The sequence below is a fragment of the Ascochyta rabiei genome, chromosome 2 (genome assembly GCF_004011695.2).
Source record: "Ascochyta rabiei chromosome 2, complete sequence".
In the NCBI taxonomy this organism is placed as follows: domain Eukaryota; kingdom Fungi; phylum Ascomycota; class Dothideomycetes; order Pleosporales; family Didymellaceae; genus Ascochyta; species Ascochyta rabiei.
In genome coordinates, this window is record NC_082406.1 from 880,841 (window position 1) to 893,508 (window position 12,668).

At 54.0% G+C, this 12,668-nt stretch overlaps 4 protein-coding genes across 5 annotated transcripts, besides 1 other annotated feature; 3 read left to right on the forward strand and 1 right to left on the reverse strand.

Moving 5' to 3' along the window:
• Nucleotides 1-105: 105 nt before the first annotated feature.
• EKO05_0001219 (uncharacterized protein) lies at nt 106-1,870 on the forward strand (the record flags this gene model as incomplete). The annotated part of the gene is made up of 2 exons (XM_038937272.1): nt 106-188; nt 259-1,870. The coding sequence occupies 2 exons, from the start codon at nt 106-108 to the stop codon at nt 1,868-1,870; spliced, it is 1,695 nt and encodes a 564-aa protein (XP_038801976.1).
• Nucleotides 1,871-2,020: 150 nt separating this feature from the next.
• Nucleotides 2,021-5,546, reverse strand: EKO05_0001220 (uncharacterized protein; the record flags this gene model as incomplete). The annotated part of the gene is made up of 3 exons (XM_038937600.1): nt 2,021-4,254; nt 4,301-4,676; nt 4,731-5,546. 3 exons carry the CDS (start codon nt 5,544-5,546, stop codon nt 2,021-2,023), a joined length of 3,426 nt encoding a protein of 1,141 aa, XP_038801977.1.
• Nucleotides 5,547-6,210: 664 nt separating this feature from the next.
• EKO05_0001221 (uncharacterized protein) lies at nt 6,211-8,112 on the forward strand (the record flags this gene model as incomplete). 2 transcript variants are annotated; one of them, XM_038937438.1, is made up of 4 exons in its annotated part: nt 6,211-6,910; nt 6,958-7,679; nt 7,730-7,975; nt 8,023-8,112. In XM_038937438.1, the coding sequence occupies 4 exons, from the start codon at nt 6,211-6,213 to the stop codon at nt 8,110-8,112; spliced, it is 1,758 nt and encodes a 585-aa protein (XP_038801978.1). The 2 variants fall into 2 exon arrangements, with proteins under 2 accessions (XP_038801978.1, XP_059491600.1); XM_059635617.1 differs by having other exon boundaries at nt 7,730-8,112.
• Nucleotides 8,113-8,393: 281 nt separating this feature from the next.
• Nucleotides 8,394-9,878, forward strand: EKO05_0001222 (60S ribosomal subunit assembly or modification protein; the record flags this gene model as incomplete). The annotated part of the gene is made up of 1 exon (XM_038944927.1): nt 8,394-9,878. One exon carries the CDS (start codon nt 8,394-8,396, stop codon nt 9,876-9,878), a length of 1,485 nt encoding a protein of 494 aa, XP_038801979.1.
• Nucleotides 8,429-8,535: a tandem repeat.
• Nucleotides 9,879-12,668: the final 2,790 nt, after the last annotated feature.

The following is a 12,668-nucleotide window of genomic DNA, read 5'->3' on the forward strand; positions in this document are numbered from 1 at the left end:
AATGTGCTGCTGAACCTTACACTCTTGATTGCACATACCTCTCCATTCTACCGTTGAACACAGACATTTAGCATACAGTAAACTCGTACTCACAGTAGGAACATCATGGCGTCCAAATCCACCCCCGGGATCTTGTATGTAACTATGCAGCCCAAAGAAGGCCTGCCAGACGCACAGTTCCACGATTGGTACGTTGACTCCGCCCATCAGCCGAATCCTCTCATCGTCCAAACATCACCTGACGCCATTTTCTGTCAGGTACCAGAACGAGCACGGCCCAAACCGTCTGCGCCTTCCCTTCTGCAACAACGGCTTCCGCTACCGTGCCACCGATCTTGAGAAGCAGCAGGGCTCCAAAGAAAAGCCAGAATGGATGGCCATCTACGATTTCGACGAGTTGGAGTGGTTGACTAAAGAGCCGTATCAGAGGTTGAGGAGCGCACCCGTGCAGACGCAGAGAGAGAGGGATACGATGAAGCAGATCTTCGTTGATCGCAAGTCGTACGACCTCTTGGGCGAATGGACAGGGAGCGACTTTAAAGATTTGCAGAAGGTGGAGAACGAAGGGGAAAAGAACGTCATGATTGCCATTTCGTTCAAGCTCCAGGATGGCGAAGGCAAAGAAGAAGAGCTGAAGAAGTGGTATGAGGAAGAGCACGTTCCCCTGCTGCAGAAAGTGCCGGGTTGGAGACGCACTCGCAGGTTTGAAACTTCGTATCTGGACCTCCAGGCCAACAAGTCTTTGCAGAAGGAGTTCCTTGCGCTTCACGAATACGCACCGCAGAATGGTCTTGGCGGCCCTGAGTTCCAAAGGGCTACTACAACGGAGTGGTGCGGTAAGATCTACAAAGACATCGTGAAGGACCGCAAGAGGAGGACTTACGATCTCTACTACACATTCGGTGCTGCACAGCGCGACCTAGCCTCGCTCTCATCCCCGGACACCGTTCAAGCAGAATCAGAATACGGGCTATTCAAAACCTACCCTTCTCACATCGCCTCCTCTAAGCGTCCAGTAATCGAGAGCGCGATCACCACACCCGACGGCGTCAATCTCCCCTACCGCCTCGAAGGCTCAACCGACCCCTCCGCACCGCTACTCGTACTCTCAAACAGCATCCTGGTCGACTACGGCATCTGGGACGACTTCGTGACCTCCTTCCTCTCCCACGCCCCGCAGTACCGCATCCTGCGCTACAACACCCGCGGACGCAGCACGCTACCAAAAGACACCACGACCCCGATAACCATCGACACACTAACCGCAGACGTGATAACGCTCCTCGACACCCTGCGCGCCAAAACCGCATCCCTAATCGGCGTCTCCCTCGGCGGCGCCACAGTCCTCAACGCCGCACTGACGCACCCCTCGCGCATCACCAGCTTCGTCGCCTGCGACACCAACGCCTTCGCGCCGCCCACAAACGCACAAGCATGGGACGAGCGCGTCGCGATGGCGGCCGCCGAGAACCTGACCTCCGCCTCCTCGGGCGAGCCCATTGTCGGCGAGCAGCTCGCGGAGGTGACAACGCGCCGCTGGTTCGTGCCCGAGAGCTACGACGACGAAGAGCTCGCGCCCAAGCTCGCACGCGTGAAAGATATGGTGCGCGATAACAGTCTCTCCGGCTTTAGGGATAGCGTCAAGGCGCTGCATCAGTACGATATTCGGGCCAAGATGGCGGGTTACGAGGGCAAGGGCGCGTTTCTGGTTGGCGAGGGAGATGGCGTGCTGCCGAAGACCATGAAGGAGAACATGGCGGACAAGTTGGGGAAAGGGGTGCATTTGGAGGTTGTCAAGGGGGCGGGGCATTTGCCCATGGTGGAGAAGCCTGGGGAGGTTGCGCGGTTCGTGGCGGGTTTTTTGGGGTAGATGGGTGATGTGGATTGCTAGTTGGTTAAAAAAAGAAAATAATAAAAAAGGGAAGGATTTAGAGAAGTGGTGGCAGCAGTTCGTAGTAACGTCGAAGCGCAATGGAACACTCTATGCTCTTGCTACACGTTTTTCAAACGATCGATCATATCAAGTCAACGTATGATCCAGCGCACTCCCTCCACCCCGTTGCTCCAAGACCGCACCATCATACCCCCCTTGATCCCTCTCCACCAGATAGCTCGGCTTCCCCCCCTCGCCTAAAGACTCAGGGTCGATGTACCGACAAGTCAGTGCGAACCTCAACTTCCCACTATGCTCAACAGCATGCTCGTAGTACCTTTGCAGCTGGGCGCCATGCATGACCACCACATCACCATGCCCAACTTCCATCTTAAGCACATCCTTTGCATTCCCGCTGGCCCCGAGGTTCATTTCCCTTGACAGCTCCTTCAGTCTCTTTCTGTAGCTCTTCGGATCGGACGACTTGAGCGCCTGCAGGTCGTCGTGCACGGCTAGGCGGGCGGTGTAGTTGTTGGAGCCTGGTAGAGGGAGGGCGTCGGTGTAGACGCCTGCAGCGGAGACGCCGAGGTGGTGCTTCGCCTTCAGACGGATGCGCATCGTACCTGGCGCACCTAGACTCAGGGTTGCTATTGTAGGGCCGAGCCCGAATTCGCCGTCGTCGTGGTACGAGATCTTCTGGGATTCGAAGTAGCCGAGCGCGAGCACTTCGTTGAACTCGTGGTCCTCGAATTCTTTGAATTGTATGGATGAGCGCGAGGCTTGGGATGAGTTTGATGTCGACACCGTGGAAGAGGGAGAGTGAGGCAGTCCGTGGGAGAGCAAGTACTTCGCAGCCCAGTTCAAGCGGCTGCGTGTTGCGGTGATGGGGCGCGCGGCGGACGAAAACGGGTGCGAGGCGGTTGCGGCAATGAATTTGTAGGGCATTCCGTAGTTGACGAGGAAGTTGCGCGTGTAGGTGCCGCCCTTAAGTTGGCTATTGTCGATGAGGCGACGGCGCAGACCAATGTCTGTTTGTTGTAGTTCTTCGTACATAGAGTCCGGGCCGTTGGGCTCTTCTGCAATAGCCCTATTGGCGACCATGTGCGTGATGAATCCGTCAATACCGGGGATTGTGTAGCGATTAATGCGGTAGTTGTGTGCGAAAGAGACATTGGCTGTGATGAGAGGCGAGTGCGTATCGCGAGATAGCGTGTAGCTGTAGGTGAGCGGCCAGAGAGGCTCGCGGAGGGATACAGCTGGGATAAGTGTATGCGGTGGTGATCTCTTCCACTCGCATGTTGCATTTTGGCATTCCCAGCCTGACCAGTCCACGCGAGAGTTGCAGCGTCCGCACAAGGGACATACCAGACCTCTGATGAAAGCTTCCGATGTGTTTTCGCCTGGAATAGAATGGTCGGAGAGCGACGCATCATTGGAGGTCAAAGAATACTCATGATCGTCGTTTGGCCATGGTGTGTGGCCTTTGAGAAAGCGCGGGTCGTAGACCATGGACGCTTCATCAGGTTCGAAGGGCTCACTTCCTCGAGGAGAGTCGGGTCCAGAAGGTAAAATGAGCCAGAATGACCCGCACGTAGGCTGTAAGCACATCCAACCATCGAGGTAAATCTGCAGTGATTTGCGAGCACAGGTGCCGCAGGACTTAATAAACGGTGGCGGGAGGGAGCCAAGTTCAATATGATCTTCAACATCCCGTGGGCGCCACCAAGACTCTTTTCTTGCGTTCAGCTTCTCAAAGCGGTAACGCACAATCTTACTAGTCCCGCTCTTCTCCGTCCAGATGTGAGTAGGCTTGAAGTAGTCCAAGACGCAATACTGGTATGGCGGCTGAGATGGCATGTGCGGGTTGTCGACCCCTGTGATAATTACCACTGGGTTGTAATGATTCATGCAGTTTCTGAGATTATTCGAGGTTGTGTCTTCGACCTGATCGCGATTGGCCCTCATTTCACCTGAGTTCTTGTCCTTTACCTGGCCACCACTGGCTCGGGCGATGACGACGTTGCTGTCAATGTAATCGCGAGGATGAGCTACCTTGTCAAACATGAAGCCTCTGGCAAAGCCACCAGTGGAATAAGAAGCGCTTTGATAGCTGCGGAAGTAGTGTAAAGTCTCACAGAGTTCCATGCGTCCGTCAGCCCACACTGGAGGTTGACCGGCAGGTTTTGGTTTCGGCGAGCCCAAAGTGCGATGCATGGAAAGTTGGTCAGCAATATCGTAAAGGTATTGTTTATTCAGTGGACCTGTACCACTGGGGGATGGGAATTGCCCCGGTTCTTCATCGACTGTCGTTGCCTGTGAAGCATAGAACGATTGTTTGGCGGCTGTTGGCTCTTGCTGGGTACCTCCAGGTGATGGAGCATCTACGAATGTCAGCAAAGCCCGAGGCACAGAACCAGATAAACTCACTCCAGGAGGGAAACCAAGGCATTGTCGGCTGCGTTTGCCATGAGTTGTTGTTGATTGCAGCATCGTTCGGCACCATTGAAGGTGAGCCATGGGGGTAGTCCGGTCGTCGCGGTGACGTGTCGGGTGTCAAAGCTATGACTGGTCTCTGGAAAGCCTGTCGAGAGATCCATTGCGATGTACTGAAGCGTTCCCGTACGGCTACGCTACCGCCTTGGAGTTCTTGTATGTGAGCTGCTGCGTGAAAGTCTTCCTCGTCTGGTCGGGCCTGAGAAGAGTCGAAATCCTGGCTGTCTGCAAGTATTGGTTCTGGCCGCGGCTGCGCAAAGGGCCCTGAATCATGTGGCTGTAAGCTGCCGTTATCGACGAAGCTAGCGCTCTGTCCGTCCAAGTCAGTACTTTTGCGGATGGCTCAACCTCAGCGCACGCCTACCTGTTCTCGAGATTCATGCGTGTCATTGTCGTCACGCTGTTTTTGTCGGTAGATGAACGAGCCTGTAAGGGACATTGACTGTTCAGGCTCTTGATGTTTCAAGGCTGACGGTAGTCGCAGGCTGACGATGCAGGACTTGTGCTTTTTGATTAACAATGTAGTTTTACCTCGATCGCCAGGTTCGGTTTGGGGTTTTTTATTAGTTCTCTTAGCACGCGGAGTAATCTCTTCATCCAAGGGTTGTTGTGAGCACTCTGTGGGACGTCGTTCGCGGGTAGATCTGCGAAGTGATGACTGCGGAATTGCTTGAGTATTTGTCTTCTTCACGGTTTGTGGAGGTGTGGGTAGCTCAGTGAATGACTGGTCCTGCTGAGGCGTTTGTTCGTGCTCTGCATTGTTTCCGTTCACCTCGTGCATGTGCATGTGCACTCGCTCAATTGCCTTGTCAGCAGGAGCCTGGCTTGCTGCTGTGGATAGTTTGTCGCCGAGCTGACCAGCAATGCGCCTCCTCAATGATTTATTCTGTTTCGGTGGGGTCGAAGGCTCGGGGTTTGCTGGCAGAAGTTGAGGCGATGCACCCCTTCGAGGACGCTGTGAAGCAGCTGTGCCATAGTCACGAATACTAAGGCTAAACGTTTCTGCACTACGGTTGCTCTTCACCCTTTTCGACTGAGAGTCTTCCATCGAAGACACTTCTGTAAGTTGTGTGCCTGAGTTGCCAAATGGCGATCCTGAATTTGACAACGACGAGTCGTCGCTGGACATATCGGCAATGGCAGAGTCCATCGACTCCCTCTTGCGCTTTTGGGAACCCATTGCAGGTGAAATCGTAAGGTATCGCGTGAAGGGAGGGATTGAACAATAACGAAAGGGGGATGTGAATTTTGGCGGCTTCTCAACATGCTACAACAATCGATGGGATAGTTTGGTTTGCGGTAGCGAGGCGGGGGCGATGACTACAAGGCTGACGGCATGTGAAGGATGCGGGCTTAGGCAGAGCAGGAAAGTCTGCAAATGAGCCGAATTCTGCGAGCTTGGGTCTGCGAGCTTGGGCTGGGTCCAGCGACTGCTGAGCGTTGGAGGTGGTGAGGTGAAGGCTGTTGCCAACGCACGAAGTCAGGGAAGCCATAACCGTGCCGTACCAGAGTGTCGGAATCGACCCAGCTTTCGAGGCCAGGCATACCAAGAGACCTGCCATCTCGTGCCTCAAGCCAACATAGCGACAATACGATCGATCCAAACCAACCTCAAACAATGAATTTGATAACGCAGCGATGGAGTTACTGCCGGACATGTCTCGGCAAATCCGGCGACCTCGGTAAATAGACTAGCGCGCCCTTACCCCAGCTTGTGGGGAAGCTGTTGGACGAAGGCTGGAATGGGAATGGACCGAGCATCCGCAATATAAAACCTGGTGAGTCGCGTGGTCGCATTATTGCTCCTTGAACACTGACAGAAGCAGACACGCACATACATCGGCATGGTCTTCACCGCGCCGGCATGGGTGCCCCAGCTCGACTCCCCGCCCGACTCGATCCCAATCTGCGACTTCATGCTTGAGGAGCATTATGGCCGCCATCCTCTGGGCTACGCGAACAACCCCTTCACCTGCGGACTCACAGGCAAGACGTACTCGAGCCTCGAGGTGCGCGAGCGCGTCGACTACCTGGCCCGTGGGTTAGCCAAGGAGCTGGGTTTCCACCCGAACAAGGGCTCTGAATGGGACAAGGTCATTGGCGTCTTCGCCGTCAACACGCTCGATACGCTGCCGCTGGCATGGGCCACGCACCGTCTTGGTGGTGTCCAGAGCCCAGCGAATGCGGCCTACAGCGCTGCAGAGCTGGAGTATCAGCTAAAGAACTCTAGCGCCAAGGCACTCTTCACCTGTATTCCGCTGCTGGAGACGGCAAAAGAGGCTGCCAAGAAGAGCGGTATCCCGGATAACCGCATCTACATCCTCGAACTGCCGGCGGTCTTCACAGGCGGCAAGCGTGTGCCAAACGGCATGAAGACGGTTGATGACCTCATCCGCGAAGGCAAAGAGCTGGACAGGCTGGATAGACTGGACTGGAAAGATGGGGATGGTGCGAAAAAGGCTGCCTTCCTGTGCTACTCCAGTGGCACATCTGGGCTCCCGAAAGGCGTCATGATCTCGCACAGGAACGTGATTGCCAATACTCGTAAGTCGAGTTTGCACACCTCCCGGCGGCCGTACTAACAGATGCAGTGCAAATGAAGACCTTCGAGAAGCCCTACAGAGATACCATCATCAACGATGTGCGAAACCAGTCCGACTACACAGAGAACTGTCTCGGCCTGCTGCCCATGTCACACATCTACGGCCTCGTTGTCATCTGCCATGTCAACGTCTACCGCGGCGACGGTGTCATTGTGCTGCCAAAATTTGACTTCCCCAGCACCTTGCAGGCGATTCAAGACTACAAGATCAACACGCTCTTCCTGGTCCCGCCGATCATCATCTTGATGACCAAGAACAAGCAGCTGCTCTCGAAATACGATCTCAGCTCCGTCTGGTCTCTCTTCACCGGCGCCGCTCCGCTAGGCAAAGAGACAGCAGAAGACCTGCAAACCATCTTCCCGTCATGGAAGATCCGGCAGGGATACGGACTCACGGAGACATGCACCGTCGTGACATCCACATCGCCCGATGACGTCTTGTTCGGCTCCTCGGGCTCCATCCTGCCCGGTATCGAGTGCAAGATTGTCACCACTGAGGGCACCGAGATCACTGGCTACGATCAACCTGGCGAGCTGCTGGTCAAGTCTCCGGCGGTGGTGCTAGGGTACCTCAAGAACGACAAGGCAAATAAAGAAACGTTCCAGGACGGCTATATGCGCACTGGCGACGAGGCGGTTGTGCGGAAAGGGCCAAACGGGCATGAGCACGTCTTCATTGTGGATCGCATCAAGGAGCTCATCAAAGTCAAGGTATGTTGAGCTCATCGTCAGACAGCAAGTTACTGATAGATTTTGTGAAGGGCCACCAAGTTGCTCCCGCTGAGCTCGAAGCCCATCTTCTGACGCACCCAGCCGTCAACGACTGCGCTGTAATCCAAGTGCCCGATGACGAAGCAGGCGAGGTGCCCAAGGCGTTTGTTGTCAAGTCGCCGTCTGTCGGTCTGGAGGAAAGCGATCGCATGATTGCGCGCGACATACAGAAGCATGTGGAAAAGACCAAGGCGAGGTACAAGTGGATCAAGGGCGGTGTCGAATTCATAGACGCGGTGAGTGCTGGAAGTGCTATCTTGTGGAGCTGAGCTAACGCGTGCAGATACCCAAGTCGCCGTCTGGCAAGATCCTTAGGCGGTTCTTGAGGGACAAGGAGAAGGAGAAGAGGAGACAGGCGGGCAGCAAGTTGTAGTTGCAGGTGTTGTATTTTTATGTAGCATTGGTCAATCTTCATGAGAGTTGGATGTACGGAGGCCAATCTGTGCTTGACTGTCAGCCTCGATTACAAAGCCAAAGTGACGTGTGTGGGGTTCGCTGAGCCCCTCCACGACGGCCGACGTGCTGCCGACCAAAAAAGTTCGACATAGGCTCCAACAGCATTTCTAAGCAGCGCCACGAGACAAAACTGCCAGAACAGCAGCAAAGCGCGCGTACCATACCCAGGCATTACCACCACAAAGACACATCCCCCGAATGTCGGCCCAACAGCCCCACGACGAGCCTGAGCTCGACTACCACGACGAGGACAACGTGCTCGACGCCGACGAGGCAGAGGAGATTGTCGAGGATGATGGCGACGTGCCCATGGACAGCGACGACGAGGGCGACGACGACGTACAGATGGAAATCAACCTGCAAAACGACTCCATCGCGCACTTTGACGAGCACAAGGACTCCATCTTCTGCATAGCCCAGCACCCCGTTCACCCAGAGATCATCGCGACCGGCGGCGGCGACGACGTTGGCTACATCATCGACATTACAGACGTGCCCGAGGGACAGGGTCCTGGCGAGCGCGAGGGCCTCAAGAGCGTCTTCAAGCTGGACGGACACAAGGACTCGATCAACGCCGTGGTCTTCTCCGAGCCAAAGGGCCAGTTCGTAGCCACAGCCGGCCTCGACGGAAAGCTGCGTGTCTGGCAGGGCGTCCCCGACGGCAAGAAGTGGAAGTTCCTCGCCGAAGCCAGTGAAGTCGAGGAGATTAGCTGGCTCGCTTCCAACCCCTCGCCCGCACACCCCAACGTCATTGCCCTCGGCGCAAACGACGGCTCCGTCTGGGTCTACCAGCTCTCCACCGAGAAGGGCAACGAGCTGCAGGTCCTCCAGGCCTTCTATCTACACACCGAGTCCTGTACCGCCGGCGCCTGGACACCCGACGGCTCGCTCCTCGCCACCACGAGCGAAGACTCGAGCCTCTACGTGTGGGACGTTTTCGGTGACGCCGCCTCCCAGGGCCTCATCGACCCCAGCGCACAAACCGTTGTGGGCCTCACAGGACTCGATGAGCGCTTCTTCGTGCAAGGCGGCCTGTACAGCCTCGCCATCCCTCCGACAGGAGCCTTCGTTGCCGTCGGCGGGCCAGAAGGGCAAATCCGCATCGTTGGCCTGCCACGCCTATCGTCCGAACCCGCCTCCACATCCTCCGGCGGCAGCGGCGCAAAGGGCAAAGCTGGCGGCAGCAAACAGGCACCCGCAAAGGGCTCCGCCGCGAGCGCCGGCCAGACAGGCCAGATCCTTGCGTCCCTGCAAGCCGGCAGCGACAACGTCGAAACCCTCTCCTTCTCCTCTGCGCCCCTCACACTAATGGCCGCCGGCAACGTCGACGGCAGCATCACCCTCTTCGACACAGCACATCGATTCGCCGTGCGCCGGCGTATCGAGGACGCCCACGCCGACGACGAGATGCCACAAGCGGTCGTGAAGCTCGACTTCGTAAGCAAGGAAGGGCCCGGTGGGTGGCTGTTGACAAGCGCAGGCTTCGACGGCGTGGTACGGAGATGGGACACCCGTGGCGGTACGACCGCCGCGAACAAGGGCCTCGTAGGCGAGTGGAAGGGGCATCGTGGCGGCGGTGAGGGCGGCGGTGTCATGGCGTTTGTACAGGGTGGTGGCGAGGTCATCATCACCGCGGGTGACGATCACGTCGTGTTGGTTTATGATGCGCCGTCGACGCAGTAGAGTAAGCAGATGTCGGCAGCGCTCGAAGAGATGAAATTAGATACTTATGAACGACGAGCAAGTTTATGAGATACCATTGCCCATTTTTCTGTACCTGCAACTCTACTTCCAACACTAAGCCTGGCATCCAGTGGTTGCTACCATTGCATTTCCCGGCACTCGTCGCAAACCAATAAACAATCCTCAGCTCACCTCCCCACTCCTATCAACCTGACCCAAATATCCCTTTCACCCGGCTGCTTCCTCCATGAAGGACCCGTAAAACCTTAGTTTATCTGCTAGAAGATCATGAGATCCCACCAAGACGAACAACGGAAAAACAGGAAACAGCAAAAACATACGGCACACTGTCCTTTTACCAATGCCTGCACTCATGCTGGAGAATATTATAGAAATTAGTAGACTTTGTGCTTACAATCATAGCATCTATTTCCTAAAGACCTAGTTAATTATCTTTTCTATCACCTTCGAGTATAGTACCTTGAAAGTAGCTATGTGTAAAGTTCATATTCATCATATTATACTAGTGAATAAGTTAGGTTGTGTCTAGATATATTGAAGTTCCCAATCTAGTATTGAGTGCTGCTACATGGATTAGAGGTAAAATGTATCCGTTTTTTTCTCTCTATATCGGCAGTATATTTGCAAGCATGCAAGGCCGTGCAGGAATGCTACCAAGAAATTCAGATCTAGCGCACGAAGCTGAGGGTCGGCTACATAGCCAATGAGGCTATTCACAGTAACGCTGGAGTAGCCAAGTTCCTATGCCTAAGCGATGTTAATCCATCTAATGTGAGAAGCTCTGAGGGAGTTTCTGACGGATTAACAATCGCAAATATTGGATCCGAGGTGACTGCCGGAGATGGTGGTTCTGGTTCGGCATTTGGTCTGGTAGACAGTGCAGGTGTGGTCAGATACCAGAGATGCCAGAGATTCCAGGATTGTGTCTTCAACTATGCACCTACTGCTGACTCGGGTCTTGTTGCTGGGATGCGTATTTGCCTTGGTGGTACTAAGGTGCAATGTACTCAGCCTTACGGTAATCTTACGTCATAGACAAGCAAGAGGTTCTGACTGGCCAGCTATGGTTGCATGATCGTGAAAGTGACAGGCTAGGTGACAGGTTAGGTGACAGATTGGGACAGCATGCAGGGTAAAATGTGACAACTACAGAAAATCAGTCAGTTACCTACCTGCCCACGTTCATAGTCTGTGTTAATGAATCAACGTTCCAGATTTGGGGTAGGTGCATACATTTCGCCAGGCATTATATGCGACGATAGAGGAGTTTCGCAAGCCCTCGAAATCTTCCTCAAATGCCACGAGAACCACCAACGGATGCCTGAACACATATAGAATGAGAGAGAAGATTGAAGCCGGCAGCTAGCCTCATCGTCGAGCAATGGTAAGAGGCAACGCATGGCCCTGAACCAAGCGCGCAGCCCACCTAAAGCACCGCCTCGACTGTGAAGTCAGGGTCCCACTTCTTGAGACGGAGCGTGAGGATCTAAAGGTCTGGCAATTGGGCAGTAAGGATAGAGGCATTCGTGGCATTGATCTCAATGCGAGAACTAAAGGCCTTACTCGGCACATTGATCTCTTCAGCACAAGAAGCGTACCCACGCAGGGACAAAATGGTTGGGTAAAAAATCACGCAAGCGTGCAAGACCTGGAACAGCGCCAGAGGTAAGCTATCGATAGCGGTATCGTTTCTTCGAACATATGTCCAACAACTACCGCGCCATCAGTGGTTTTCTTGAAATAATTCTTAATGGTATGCTGTATAGCTAATACTATCTATATATAACCAAACATGTACTTCTTAACTACTACTAGCTTATGTTACTACGTTAGGATAAGGCCGTAGCTGCTATACCTCGGAACACCCTGTAGGTTCTCGTATACCAAGAACTCAAAAAGAATACAAGCTTTAGACTATTGATTGTAAAAGCTTTTTGTTAGCACTAGAGGCTACAATGCTTGCATTCAATCTGAGAGAAACACGCTAAGGCAGGTAACATCTCTCTACCTAGAGAACATGAGTTTCGAAAAGCGGTTACTTCACACAAAGGCACAACACTATTCGTATAATTGTACACTGTGATAGTATAGTATTGTAGCCTATACAAAATTGTTTTACGCACAGCTATTTTAATAAGAGCCAGCAGGCCTGCCTGCTAACTGAAACTCGACAGTCTACGAGAGATACTTGTGACTTGGAGTTCTCTCGCTACGTACGACCTAAGCAGCTGCAAAAACCAGTAGAGCTGCACAGATCCAAGTAAGAAATGCCCCCTGCTGCAGCATCTCGCCACCACCATGGGCGCCGTTGCGAGTGCCGTTGCCCAAGTTCAAAGTGATGTTCACTGGTTTGGTAGGCCTAGCAGACTTACGTCCTTTATTTTCCCTAGTTTTAGTTGGCCTTTCCTTGTCTCTTTGATCAAGACTCCTCTTTAAAAGCGCCTGGCTCGCAGTACCGGGCAGAATACCAGCAACAGCATTGAGAGAGGTCAAAGGCCCTTTGAGCAAGGATGGCAAATCCTGAGCTTGGCCATCTGTCGTGTTCACGAGCAGCTGTATAGCGCTAGACAAGACAGAGATATCCTTGGTTGGCATCGTCAAGACAGGCGAAGCAAGCGACGAGGACTGGTTTGCATTGACGAGCTCGAAAACCTCTTTTCCAGAAAGCATGATTGGCTCGCTGCTGGACACAAGGCCCGGCCGCAGCGTATAAACTGAGGGCTCAGATTCATTGGCTCCAGTGTTGTTGAACACAAGAAAAGCGTAGGA